Source organism: Rhipicephalus microplus, chromosome X (assembly GCF_043290135.1).
Source record: "Rhipicephalus microplus isolate Deutch F79 chromosome X, USDA_Rmic, whole genome shotgun sequence".
Lineage (NCBI taxonomy): Eukaryota > Metazoa > Arthropoda > Arachnida > Ixodida > Ixodidae > Rhipicephalus > Rhipicephalus microplus.
The window spans coordinates 435,744,312-435,759,007 of record NC_134710.1 but is presented as its reverse complement, the minus strand read 5'-3'; the positions used below and the strand labels follow the sequence as shown (position 1 = coordinate 435,759,007).

The 14,696-nt window shown below is 46.1% G+C and overlaps 2 protein-coding genes across 9 annotated transcripts in view; one reads left to right on the top strand and one right to left on the bottom strand.

Moving 5' to 3' along the window:
* Positions 1-14,696, bottom strand: part of LOC119161817 (DNA (cytosine-5)-methyltransferase 3A) — a 222,955-nt gene that overhangs the window by 142,600 nt on the left and 65,659 nt on the right. The window lies entirely within an intron of this gene.
* Positions 1,037-6,994, top strand: LOC142776589 (uncharacterized). The gene is made up of 2 exons (XM_075880500.1): positions 1,037-4,930; positions 5,075-6,994. Exons 1-2 carry the CDS (start codon positions 2,439-2,441, stop codon positions 6,879-6,881), a joined length of 4,299 nt encoding a protein of 1,432 aa, XP_075736615.1. The 5' UTR covers positions 1,037-2,438; the 3' UTR covers positions 6,882-6,994.

Genomic DNA, 14,696 nt, shown 5'->3' with positions numbered 1-14,696 from the left:
CACAAGATTATCGAAGACGAGACGTGCTTGGTCGTAAAAGAAAACAATGCACTACCTTCTGCAACCATGCGGGAGCACGGGAAGTGGTTCTTTAGGTGAAGAAATAAAGGTCAGAGAATGGCACGGTCAGTGCACGCAGCGCCTTTCCGAAGCGAAGGGGAGAAGGTTACGAGAGGAGGGAGAGACACGCCTCTCGCCCCCCCGCCATATATATATATATATATATATATATATATATATTGTGGGACACTGCGACCCACGCTGTAAAATTTGTATTTGCTATCTATTCTGTTTGACATCCCATCGGGGGGGGGGGGGTATGAGGTGATCAGCAGGGGGCACTGCAACCCCCGTCGAGTTAAAAAACTTACGTCGAGTTACAGTGCCCCCTCTCTATTTCTCTATGTACCTATAGGGATATACATTGCCCCCTAAGTGACCAAGGGCCGCCCCCGCCCCTCTTCCCCCGTGGTGGGCACGCCTATGCATAGGCACCATCAATCATTGCAATAAAATTTTGTGTGTAAATGTGTGCGTCAACAATAGTACATTTCGAATTCAAGAACATGAGTGTTTTAGGTGATTATTACCGCGGTTCTTCATTTGTTAAAAATGCATTGTACCTGCAAGCATTTCAAACTTCGCGCGCGAAAGTCATGTGTTAATTTCTAATTTTGTTTTTTCGTGAAGATAAAATTATTTTGTCCCCTTCGTTTTTATGTTATATATATTTCCGTTTATTTTTTATACTTAACCGTAATACTAAAGCATTTTATTGCGCCATTGTACGTCTGCGGAGCTGTAATCCCGAACTTGTTTTTGGCGTGTTCGCTCGCTGGTCGGGCGCTGCAGCTTGTCGGTTCTGCATCGTTTTTTCTCGTTTTTTGAGGTGTGCTTGCGCGCTGCGTTCGTGTTTTGTGTTCTGCTGGTGCTGCCTATTACGAAGATGAACTCTACTCAAGCGAGGACGTGTGGCGTCGCATTTTGGAACACTCGCCAGGTACGTACCACATTCCTGCTGTCGGCACTTTGTCAACAACGAGAGCGTGATAACGACGCCATGATATGTTTTTCGTTACATGTGGACGATAAGTGAAGTTTTTTTTACGTAGCGAACCTGTTTGTGTGTGTCATTTCATCAGGATGAAGGCGTTTTTGTAGGAAGTCAAGCGTGGGCGAGCTTTTTCTTTCGATTCAAGCATGCTTCGGTGTGTGAAGCACATGGCACGTGCGTGCGCAGTGGGAATTCGGCGGCGGATTTGTGCGAGTTGTGACGGCGCTCGCCTCTGTCGGCAGTGGTGTTGGCAGGGAGCGATGCTCGCGATGGACTGTCACAAACGACTCCAATTTTCGGAGCATCCGCGGGCCCCACCTACCAAGGAAGGGCGCTTTTGTGTTGGGGGACGACATCCGGCGACTATAACGACCCAGCGTGGCGCCGGCTCGTCTTCCCTGCACCGGTACCGGAAGGGGCACCGCCGATCTAAACAGGGAAAATTTCTCCCAGATGAGACGACGGGAGCACGTGTACGCCCCTGAGGCGGTTTGAACTGCATCGGAAGAGCAGTTGACGTACAACCAGCCACAAGTGCGGTCGTCGGTGTCGCGAGTCTCGCGTAGGCGGCGAGCACGGAGTGACCCGCGCAACGTATTGAGACGGCTGCAATTCCGGGCACCCTCGTCGTCTACCAAGCCGGCGAGACCTTCAGCGGCACCCGTCAACTCCCCTACGTGCACCAAGAGCTGGTTTGGTCCGTATGGAACTTTTTATTGTGACTTCTTTGTTAAACCGTAAACTTGTTTTAACCAGCCTTTTTTTTTAAATATTTGTAGTGTGCGCTGCGTCGCACGTTTAAATTCTAAAGCGCCACCATGATCATTCTGTAACTAATTTCTAGTGTCTCTCTCCTTTGATTTCCATCTTGTTGTTATTTTGTTAATGTTCCGCATATTTGTCTTTAGCCTGTATCTTTTGTAGTGTTTTTAGCACATTTTGTTATATAGATGTTGTTTCCATCGCGCCTCAGTGTTATTCCTCTCTGTTATTTTTGTTAACTCCTGCCTTTGCCAGTGTTCCAATTAAATGCTTGTTTATGTGTAATCAAACTCTGTGTCTGCTTTATGAGTGCGTCGGTCAGGCCCACACATCACCACACGTGCAACCCCGCACGGGTCGACCAACCCGCAAATAAATTCGAAATGTGCCACTTCGAGGCCTTTCAGGCATCGCAGGCCGAAGCGTAAAGTGGAAGCCTGCGAGTCTGCCGCACGTCGATGTTGGATCGGCGGGGCCTCACACGAAGTGTGTGACATTATCTGGCGTCCGCGCGACAGGACTGGCCGACCACGTGGTGGTGTCTGGGAGACCGACGTAACTCTGAGCCAACAGTGTGCAGTCGCCTTGATATTGGCCCGTTGTTCGGCAGCTAGTCGTAGCAATGGAGGACACTGATTTCGATAAACTTATGGAGCAGGGCAGGGGTTTTGGTCTCGAGGGCAGAGAGTTGTACGATTTTGTCGAAAGAGAGCGCAGTAAGCGTAAAGAAGAGCGTGATGCGGAACGCGCATATTTCAGGCAACTCGCGGAATTCGAAATGGAGCAGGAAAGGGAAAAATCCCGGCTCCGAATTCAGGAGGAGAGGGAGCGTTTGTCGTTGCGTCAGCAGTCCACTCCCCAGTCGGGACAAACCACAGGCTCAGAAACGGCCGGGCGCATGCACCCCATTAGCCCACACAAACTGATGCCCCCATTTAATGAGGCACGCGACGACCTTGACGCCTACCTGAGAAGGTTCGAGCACGTCGCGCAAAGTCAAAGGTGGCCCCGCGAAGACTGGGCTACAGCCTTAAGCCTCTGTCTCAGTGGGGAGGCGTTGAATGTTTTCAGCCGGATGCCCGCGTCAGATTGTACTGATTACGAGAAGCTGCGAAAAGCACTAATGATCCGTTTCCGTCTTACTGAGGAGGGGTTTCGCGAGAAGTTCCGAAGAGCCACACCAAATAACAACGAAACTTGCTCACAGTTTCTAACTCGCCTGAGAAATTTTCTCGAAAGATGGGTTGATCTGGCGGGTACTGGGAACAGCTACGAGGCGCTCTTTGAATTAGTCCTAAAGGAACAATTTCTGAGCACTTGCGCAACCACCTTGGAACTTTTCCTGAGGGAAAAAACAGACGCTTCACTAGGGGATATGGTACAAAGAGCTGAACAATACACGGAGGCGCATGGCTGGCGCAACTTCTCGAGGATGGCGGCAGCGAGAGAAAGGCCGAAAGCACCGACTATCCAAATGGGACAGAGTCGAGACTACCAGCCGCTGAATGGAGCTAAAAGGCAAACAGAGAAACGGTGTTTCTTGTGCTCGAGTACCACACATAACGCCGAAAATTGCAAGCTCTCCAACGGTGGCAAGGGCGATCAAAGAAAACCGTGTCAGATATGCGGAAGGCCAGGCCACCCTTCCTGGAAGTGCTGGAAGAAGGAAACAAACAATGACCGTGCATCAACGAAAGAATCGGCAGCCGCCTGCATTGATGAAGGATTCTTAGAGTTGAAGAACGGCGAGAGAGTCCCTGTCGTCAGTGCCGGCATCACGGAAAAGTACACTGAAGTTACCGAGCGGCTTCCTGTGCTGACCGGCTTGGTGGGAGGCAGAGAAGTTCGCGTCCTCAGGGATACCGGCTGCAACACGGTCATTGTCAAAACTAGTCTGGTCAATCACGATGACTTTACTGGAACAAGCGCACCAGTCTACCTCCTGGACCGCTCAGTGAGGATGCTGCGTGAGGCATGGGTCGACGTTGAGACCCCATTTTATTCAGGCCGACTGAAGGCAAAATGTATGGAGAACCCCATATACGATCTCATCCTGGGTAACGTAGAGGGCGTACGACCAGCTGATGACCCCGATCTACACTGGAACCTCCAAAAGAAATATGATGTTGGGAGCAATGTGGACGCATCCCAAGACGCCAAGGCAGAGGGGCAGGAGCTGCTGACGGATGACGGTACGGGGGAGGAGCAAAAGGGACAAGAAGTACCTCAAGCCAACCCCGCGGTTACGCGCTCACAAAGCTGTAGGGAAACCACTTGGAAGAGGTTGCGGGTACCTGAAGCTTCCCTGGACGTTAGCCGGGAAGCACTAGTCGAGGAGCAAAAAAAAGACTTGACATTACAAGCTGGATTCAATCGCCTAAATGTTGAGAAACACAGCAAGAACGGGGACCGCCACACGTTTTTCATACAAGAGGGATTACTCCAAAGAAGATACGTGTCGAAGTCCGGGGAAGAGTTCTCACAAGTTGTCGTACCAGAAAAATTTCGTGTCCCAATAATGCACTTGGCCCATGATGGCGCCATGGGAGGACACCAAGGGGTGAAGAAAACGCTCTCGAAGGTTCGAACCGAATTTTTCTGGCCGGGGATGCAGGCTGACATGAAGCGCTTCGTCGCGTCCTGTGACATCTGTCAGCGGACTGCGCCTAAGGGACATACCAGAAAAGTGCCCCTGGTCAAAGTACCCATCATTTCTACTCCCTTTGAGAAGGTGGCGATTGACATAGTTGGACCGCTTTTTCCCAGATCAACCCAGGGCAACAAATATATTCTCACGATGGTCGACTATGCCACTCGATACCCAGATGCTGTTGCGCTACCAAGTGTAGAAACCGAAAGGGTGGCCGAAGCGCTGGTGGAAATGTTTTCGCGCGTAGGTGTGCCTCGCGAAGTACTCAGCGACCGGGGCACAAACTTCACTTCCGAAGTTATGAAGGAAGTCAGCCGCCTGCTATCTCTCAAACAGCTCCACACAACCCCGTATCATCCAATGGCGAATGGCCTGGTCGAGCGGTTTAATGGGACGCTCAAACAGATGATAAAACGCATGTGCCAGGAGAAACCGCACGACTGGGACCGTTATCTCGCTCCGTTATTATTTGCTTACCGCGAAGTCCCACAGGAAAGTCTCGGATTTTCTCCATTTGAATTGTTGTACGGAAGGACTGTTCGAGGGCCGCTGGCGGTTCTAAGGGAGTTGTGGACAAATACGGCTCTTTCGGAAGAGTTGAAGACCACGTACGAGTACGTCATTTCCCTACGGGAGAAGTTAGAGCACACCTGTCGACTGGCGCACGAGGAGTTGGAGCGTGCAGGGGAGCGCTATGGCAAGTACTACAACTTGAAGAGCCGAAAGCGTTCCTTGAAACCGGGGGAGCAAGTACTGATCTTATTGCCCACGGATAACAACAAGTTGCTAATGCAGTGGAAGGGACCCTTCAACGTTGTCAGCAAAAAGGGGGATGCCGATTATGAAGTCGAGGTCGGCAGCTCCTGCAAAATTTTTCACATAAATATGTTGAAGCGTTATCAAAAGCGAAGCCCCGAAATTGCTGGAGCTGGGGCCATTGTCAGTTGCGAAGACCCGGAAAGTGGGGACATCGAGCTCTTACAGCCCCATCAATTGCAGTCTTTCCGGGACGTGAAGATATCTGATCACCTGTCAGTGCAACAAAAAGCAGAGGTCACCCAATTACTCCAAGAGCACCAGAAGATCTTTTCGGACCTTCCTGGAAGAACAGGGCTGACGGAATGCAAGCTCGAACTGACCAGCGAACGACCCGTGCACGTCCGACAATACCCAATGCCTTTCTCAGTGAGAGGCATTATAGAGGAAGAGGTAGCCGAAATGCTGAAGCTGGGTATTGTGGAAAGATCTGACTCACCCTTCAATTCCCCCGTCATCGCTGTGCGAAAACCAGATGGAACACACAGACTGTGTATCGACTTTCGTAGACTTAATGAAGTCTTGGTGGACGATGCTGAGCCCATCCCGCGGTCTGATGAGCTGCTTGCGGCGGTGGGCACGAAGCGGTTTTTCTCGAAGTTGGATTTTGCCAAGGGGTACTGGCAGGTACCTCTTGCTCTTGAGGCAAGACCGAAAACAGCGTTCGCTACCGTATCGGGGCAATACCAGTTTTGCTATATGCCTTTCGGGATAAAAACTGCACCGGCCGTTTTCACTAAACTCATGAGACGCGTCCTCTCGGACGTCCCAGACGTCGCGTACTATTATGATGACGTACTAGTCGCAAGTACCACGTGGGAGGAGCACTGTCGAACCCTCAGGGAGGTATTCATCCGCATCGGTAAAGCGGGGCTGACGGTAAAACCGGCAAAGTGCGAAATAGGCATGCAGCAAATATCGTTCCTTGGGCATCAGATCGGCGCCGGGGAGCTTTCTCCGCTTTCCGGGACCTTGGATAAGATTCAGAGGGCACCCCGGCCAACCACGAAGCGACAGGTGCGATCCTTCCTTGGGCTAGCGGGATACTACCGGGAGTTCATTAGCGATTATGCAACATTGACAAGCCCATTGTCCGACCTCACCCGAAAGGGGCTTCCTAACACTGTGAAATGGGGCCCGGATCAGGAGAGCGCGTTCGTTCAGCTCAAGAAATGCCTGACAACCACACCCATACTGAAGCTTCCAGATTTCGAACGACCGTTTGTTCTACGGACTGACGCATCGGATAGGGGAATCGGAGCGGTGCTTCTCCAAGAACACGAGCAGATTCTCCACCCCGTGGCCTATGCTAGTCGAAAGTTGCTACCCCGAGAGGTAGCATACTCAACGGTCGAAAAGGAAGCTCTTGCTCTTGTCTGGGGAGTCGAGAAGTTCCAGGTTTTCTTGTACGGGAGACGTTTTCTTGTTCAGACGGATCATGAACCTCTAAAGTTCATTCAGGGGGCGAAATGTTCCAATGGACGAGTCCTTCGTTGGAGTCTTAAGCTCCAACAATACAGTTTTCGAGTACAACACATAAAGGGTTCAGAGAATGTAGGGGCTGATTACATGAGCCGAGTCGGCGATGAGGAGGCCTGAGTGTACTTAGGTTCAATGAAACGCAGATGATCGCGTCGCGTATAGCGGCCTCTGACATTCACTTTATTTGGTTTCTGTTTTATTCATGCCATAAGGCCGCATTGTTAAGTTTTGTTTGCATACATGGATACTTTGTACCTTCTTAAGTTTGTCTGAAACCTTTCTGTATCACTTTGATTTAGAATTGCTCGGTATTTTTGTTTTCTCCTGGCATTGGAAGAATTATGTGTTGTGATTATCTTGTGATCAGTGTCATGATGGCCCGAAGGGTGCTTCGAATGCAGCTCCCTCGATTCTAGCAGTGTGTGTTTCTTCGCGTTTCATGTGTGTGTCCGTGTCGTGGTGCGCGGGGTATGACATTCATCGTATAGTGACCGTGAGGGTGTGGTGTGTCGGGTGTCTCTCTGCCGTGTCGCCCACGTCAGCGAAATGGTGCGCGAAAAAGAAGAGAAGGAAGAAACGCGTTGGTGGATGACCGAAACACTGGAAGCTCGCGAACACTGCGCGTTTGTGCTTTTCTTGAATATTACCCAGTAATATTCTTAGGAGGGGGGCTGTGTCACAAACGACTCCAATTTTCGGAGCATCCGCGGGCCCCACCTACCAAGGAAGGGCGCTTTTGTGTTGGGGGACGACATCCGGCGACTATAACGACCCAGCGTGGCGCCGGCTCGTCTTCCCTGCACCGGTACCGGAAGGGGCACCGCCGATCTAAACAGGGAAAATTTCTCCCAGATGAGACGACGGGAGCACGTGTACGCCCCTGAGGCGGTTTGAACTGCATCGGAAGAGCAGTTGACGTACAACCAGCCACAAGTGCGGTCGTCGGTGTCGCGAGTCTCGCGTAGGCGGCGAGCACGGAGTGACCCGCGCAACGTATTGAGACGGCTGCAATTCCGGGCACCCTCGTCGTCTACCAAGCCGGCGAGACCTTCAGCGGCACCCGTCAACTCCCCTACGTGCACCAAGAGCTGGTTTGGTCCGTATGGAACTTTTTATTGTGACTTCTTTGTTAAACCGTAAACTTGTTTTAACCAGCCTTTTTTTTTTAAAATATTTGTAGTGTGCGCTGCGTCGCACGTTTAAATTCTAAAGCGCCACCATGATCATTCTGTAACTAATTTCTAGTGTCTCTCTCCTTTGATTTCCATCTTGTTGTTATTTTGTTAATGTTCCGCATATTTGTCTTTAGCCTGTATCTTTTGTAGTGTTTTTAGCACATTTTGTTATATAGATGTTGTTTCCATCGCGCCTCAGTGTTATTCCTCTCTGTTATTTTTGTTAACTCCTGCCTTTGCCAGTGTTCCAATTAAATGCTTGTTTATGTGTAATCAAACTCTGTGTCTGCTTTATGAGTGCGTCGGTCAGGCCCACACATCACCACACGTGCAACCCCGCACGGGTCGACCAACCCGCAAATAAATTCGAAATGTGCCACTTCGAGGCCTTTCAGGCGTCGCAGGCCGAAGCGTAAAGTGGAAGCCTGCGAGTCTGCCGCACGTCGATGTTGGATCGGCGGGGCCTCACACGAAGTGTGTGACATGGACCAATATTTTGGTTAAATAATTGTTGGGTGAAGACGGCATTTGTTAGCTGTAAGCGTTGATTACGCCTAGGGCGCGTATGTTTGGATCTCTTAGCTTGAGGATTTTTGTTTTTTTTTTGCATGCCTGTTCATATTGTGGTTTTGGGACGTTAAACCCCACAAATCAATCAATGTTCATATTGTGTGCTACAGGAGTCAACGGGTTCATATGTTGTACGATCTATATGTTGTACGTCCAAAGCAGTTGGGAAAGTTTCGTATGTTGTACGACCTTTTTTTTAAGCTGCTGTCAGAAATTGCTGCGGGTAGCCGAACGTATGCCGGTGTATGCATCCACGCCGGCACGCATCTTTGAACTACCGTGTTACTCAAGTTCGCGTGCAGCATGCTGCCTCGTCTTAGGTACGGCTCGCAAGGCTTGCACGTATGTACGCTTAGGAGTTTATGCAGCCCGTTTAGTCAAATCTGAGCTTACGTTATACACCCGCAACATAGGTTGTCTGATGCGTTCGAAACCCATGAATTTTGAGCCGTTCGTTAAACTGGAACTGTATTTCCGAACAAAATTTTCATGGCTTATTGGGGCCGAATAACTGTAGCTTAACTGTGCGAGCCCTAATTCGATCAGTAGTTCATGCGGTAGAGCACATTTTATTTTATTCAGCTTGTTTTCGCTATGCTTAGATTTCATTATTTTGTGGCGGTTTATTAAATATTGTATGTGCCTCGCCCAAACTTTGTGTTCAAACTTTGCTAAGCAATTTTACTTGTACGAACAGTAAGAACAGTTTAGACCATCACCTCCAATGGCATTTAATAACAGATTACAAGCTTATGCCGATCTGGTAAGAAACACACATGAAAACATTGAAAAACCACACACTGGCCACGAATAAAAGCACAGTCTTTGTCACTTGTGAATAGGGCTTTTGTGTGGGGGCCAAAACGTCATGCTTTCAATTAGGGTAAGCATGTTGTTTTGTCTTCGCATCAGATGACAAGCTTCAGTAAATTCTATAGGCATGCGCTACAGTTATAGAAGGGATCTGTGGTGTTTGGAGGAACGGATATATCATTTAACGCTCAAAAACTTGCAATAATGTTATACATCATTGTATGCATATATAAGGCATGCCCGTGTTGCTGTGAAAATGGAAAATTGGACAGTATGTTCATCTGACAATCATGAATATAGACTGCATGTTTCCAAGCTGTTGGTATTGACGCAATTACACAACTTCAGAAATCAGTCTAATCAAACGTTTATTGTGTATTGTTAAATCGTGACCTGTGCCTTCCAGTATTCTTGTTACTAGAGATCGTTGCAGAAGCTTGCATGCTTTATTAGGATGGTATTTAGCTCAAGATGGGTGCGGTGTATTAGCATTTCCACATTTTTTTCTATTATTTATTAGACAGCCTGTAATGAGGGGTATGTTAGGGATGAGTGACGGGCACTGCCTTTCTAGCCACTTGGAATCATTGAATTAACAGCCATAATTTAGCAGTTGACAATAGTAATTTAGTGAAACCAATTTTTTATGTTATCGGCATAATCGTCCTAATGTAGGCAGCCGAAAGAAAGTTACATTAGTTGTGTTCAAACTAAAATTCGTAATATAACTTTGTCTTACCTCCAATGGATACTTGAGCAAAGCACATACCGTCATGTACGCGCTGCCCTATTAATGAATTGGCATGTATACGCACTATGCCAGACCGCTATTCAAGTATATTTTGTGACACATTTGTAATGTGAAAAATGCATATTCTTTCGTAAGGTTGCAGCTAAGTTCGCCAAAAACATTGAGGATGTTTTTGTTGTAGCATGTCTGGTTTTCGTACATCCTACTCTTTTAAAACAGAACGTTCCAGATCATTCTAAATTGAGTTCCAAATTCTGCTTCGCTAACAGACACATCAGTAAATGTTTTTTTGTTTCTCTCGCAGTCTATACATGCTCGTCGTAGGAAGAGAGTGTGGGAGACGTCTGAACTAGCCCATCATCAAGGCTGGCTCGTGGAAAATTCGACTGTTGGTGCACATCAGCAGCGCATGGCTTCTGTTTCTTCTGAAAAGGGAGCTGCAGAGAGCCACCTGGTAGCTGTATTCAAGGAGCACAAAGGTTCAGGGTGTTCAAAGTTAACCCTGCTGTTTTTTCTTAAAAGGGAAGTCAGCGCTGTAAGTTATGTATGTAAAGCCATTTCTGCTGATAGCTATGTATCCAGGAGGATGCATTGTGAGACAATAGTTATCACTGTCAGCGGTGCCATTAAGTTTTATTAATCAACTTAATAGTGACCACAGCAGGAGATCGTGTATGTGTTAAATATTTGAGCCAGTCACATTTCTACATATTATCACTTGTAAGAATTCTAGCATGCCTGTGCTCAGATATCCTGCTAGAAATTTAGTTGCGGCTTGCATTATTATGTGTGCAGAACAGTGAGCACTAGCACAGACTCTGATTTCATGCATTTAATCTGACCGTCGGTGGAAGGCATAGGCAAACATTAAAATGGTTACTCTTGCTATTCGCTGGCGATAGCAAGAACCGATTGCTCGTTCCGCTATGGAGTGATATTTTGCTGAACCTCACTGCCTTGCATGCGTAATCATGAAAAGCAAAATTAAACTTTCAAACAAGATATCTAGAAGCATAAACATAATCAAAAAAGTTTTCCAAATGGGACTGTGTAGAAACACGACTGCCTCCAACTTTTTAATGCAAACATACCTGCTTATTTGCGTTACTAAAATTTCAATATTTTTGGTTGATAGGGCAGATGACAGCATTATTTTATTACTTTGTGTCCCCCTGGACACAATCTGCCAAGGTGTTTTTCTGTTCTTAAGGCTAAAATTCAATGTAACTAGGCAGTGCATTTAAGAATGTGTCAGTGCTGCTTACTGAGCTCTTTATTGGATATCTTGTTTTTTCCAAGATCTACTGAGTGTGTTGCTCGCCAGACTTGCATGTCTTGTTAATTGATGCCTTATGTGCAATTGGCCATTTAAAAACACTTTTTGTGTTGTGATAAAAAGTAGCACATAAATGATTTTATCTTCAGTGTAACCTTCACTGAATATTCTATTTTAATACATTTTTGTCACTGTAGTTATTTCATTGCCTTTGGGATGGGAAGTTTAATTCATAAGTACAATCAAGTGTTTTTTCACTGTCATACTTCATCGTACTTAACTTTGCCAATTCCAAACAATGTCGGATATTTTACAGTGATACATACTCATGTTTAACTTTGTTATTGATAACTGATAGAAGGCATACTAGAATATTGTAACGTGAGTCCTTGGATCGGGGGGTTGAATGGTGAATTTTTTACACTACATAGTAATATCTGCTTGCTTTATTTCATGTCAAGTGTAATGAGAATAATATTTACCGAGGTTAATGTGTTAAAACTACGATATAATTATCAGGGACACTGTAGTAGAGGGTTTAAGATATTTTGACCACCTGGGGTTTTTTAAATGTATCCGCGTCTAAGCAGACAGGTGTCATGCATTTCCTCCTTAATCGAAATTGCAGCCACCACAGCCATGGTTTGATTTTGTGGCCTTCAGTTTAGCAGTCAAGGGTTACTTGAAGCGTATATTAGTTGTGGGCTGTGGTCTTGCTTTCATGATGCATCTTAAGTACAGCAGTTTGTTGCCAACCAGGCATCTCTACTAGTGCACTGGGGTTGTGTTTTTGCATTCATAATTTACTGCAATATTTAACTATTTTATCAAGATGCATTTCTGAGCAGCTCTGCGAAGTGTGTGCTGGTGCTTACTACATTCCTAATTTTTTGCAAGAGGTAATGATTGTTGCATGTATTCTGAGTTAGATATGAGGTTACGAATTTTCCTTCTTTTATACTCTGTAAGAGTGTAAAGCTGAACAAGTCACTCTGATATACTTTGCATATTGTACATCAGATGGCTAAATTGTGTGTGCAGAGCTTATATAAACAGCCCATAGTGTTTCGAATGCCTTGAAAACTGCCTTAGGATCAGAAAAAACTGTTGTGAAGAGTGGGATAGTCTGGGTGAACAGTGGAAGTTCCTCAGATAGGCTGGTTGATGTTTCGATAGGAGGACTTATGTTCGTCAAAAGTGCCTTTTCTTCTCATCCTTGGCATGTTAGCTTTAAGGGGGTTAGTAGAGACGTCATCTCCTGATGGTGGTGCGTGTCTTTGTTGGCAATTGCTGCCGGAAAAGAAAAAAAAAACTAGAAAGCAAACAAATGCAGTCCTCACTTCATTGCAAGTTGGCTGGTAGCAATGCACAATGTTCTCTGAGGGTAGAGAAAAAAATGGAAGCAAAAAAGAGGAAACACGCAAAGTAGGAGCGGTGTGCTGCCGCTACAGACACGAAAAAGCAAAGAGCTTCAAAGTTCGAAGCCAGCAGACGGTCCCCGCGTTTGGCCATCACAAAGGGTTGCCGACAATAAAGGCCTATGCTGTTCTCGAACATGTATGAATGGGACTCATAAGAAAGCGGTTACAAAAAAGCACGAGAGAGAAGCAGGCGGCTACCTTTAAATGCTAAGATGTCAAAGGTAAGCGACACCAGATGTGTTCGGAAGCGAATGTGTTTAATTGGGAAAGTCATTGGTTAAAATATGCTTTCGATATCCCCGTAAGTGGCCCGCTCAACAGAATTGCCTCAAGAATTTGGCGGCATGTTGGCAGAGAAATAGGGAAATTCAGAATTCAAAGGAATTGAGCATCAACGAATCACAGAAAGAAAGGAAAAAATGAAAAAAGGCGGTTTGGAGGTAGGTGACACGCTAGCGTTAACAGACGAGGAAAGGAAAAAAGAGACGCAGAGAAATTTGTGGCTTGACAGTGACTTAATGGTGCACGGTAGGAGTGTTTTTTGAAGCGACAAAAGAGGAAAGATAGCTGTGGTCGAAAGGTTCTAGAAAATAATTACTTTGTAGTTGTGTGTATGCACATGTATATCTATATTTATAATTTAAGAAATTTTGAGAGAACATCAATAGTACAACTTGTAGTCTAGGAGCGATTCCATGTAATACTGGTTATGTCTATTTGAAGGTTGAACCTTTCTCGTTTCTAAATGCTGTCGTATTTATGCTATGGCTTTCAGCGATTCCGAATTGCGACGTGCTACATTGATTCGTGATCGGTGTAGGTGCTTACATTTGTGTATCAAATATCATTCCATGTATTTCATCTCTCATCGTGAGCAGAAATTTGTAGAACATAAAGCTTTGCTTGGTTGAAATTGTGGCCCTGTTGGTTGAAGTGACTGGCTGCTGCTTTTGGTAAATTGTGTTTTGTGTCTGCACAGTGGCCGTTCAGTCTTACGTGAATTGGCTGCCCAGTTTTGCCTGTATATTGTCTGCAGGTGGCACACTTAAGACAGTATATTAGGTTGTTCGAAGTGCAGATGAAGATCGATGGGACCTTGTGAATGTAGTCAGATTCTGTGCTTTTTAAGTTGTTAGCCAGCTATATATTTTTACAGGTGGAGCATCTGGGCCGGCCACAGGGACCAAACGTCCAAGTGTTTGCTTTAAGTTTTGCGGGAATTCGCAATGCGTGGCACGTGGCATTTGCAATGCTAACTTAAAGACATGATTGTTCACGCAAACTTAGACTAGGACGTCTGATCCCTGTGGCCGGCCCAGGTGCTCACCCTGCAAATATATACAGCCGGCTACCAACATAAAAAGCACAGCATCTGACTACATTCACAAGGTCACATAGAGCTTCACCTGCACTTTTAAACAACCTAATATACTTTTCTGACTGTGCCAGCTGTGGAAAACAATATATAGGCGAAACGGGGCCGCCAATTCACGTAAGACTGAACGGCCACAGTGCAGACACAAAGCACAATTTACCGAAAGTAGTAGCCGGTAACTTCCACCAACACGACCACAATTACGAAAAAGCAAAGCTTTACGTTCTACAAAATAACTTCCGGTCACCACGAGAAAACAAATGCATGAAATCGTACTTTATACACAAATTTATGTCCCTACACCCATCAGGAATCAATGTTGCACGTGGTATTTTGTAATCGCTGAAAGCCATTGCATAATTGCGGCCGTATTTAGGGACTAGAAACGTTCAACCTTCAAATAGACATAACTGGTATTACATGGAATCACTCCTAACCTACATATTGTAATAATAATATCACTCTAAATTATTAAAATTTTAATTATAGATATACATGTGTCTTATACACACAACTACAAAGTTTTTATTTTTCAGAACCTTTCAACCACA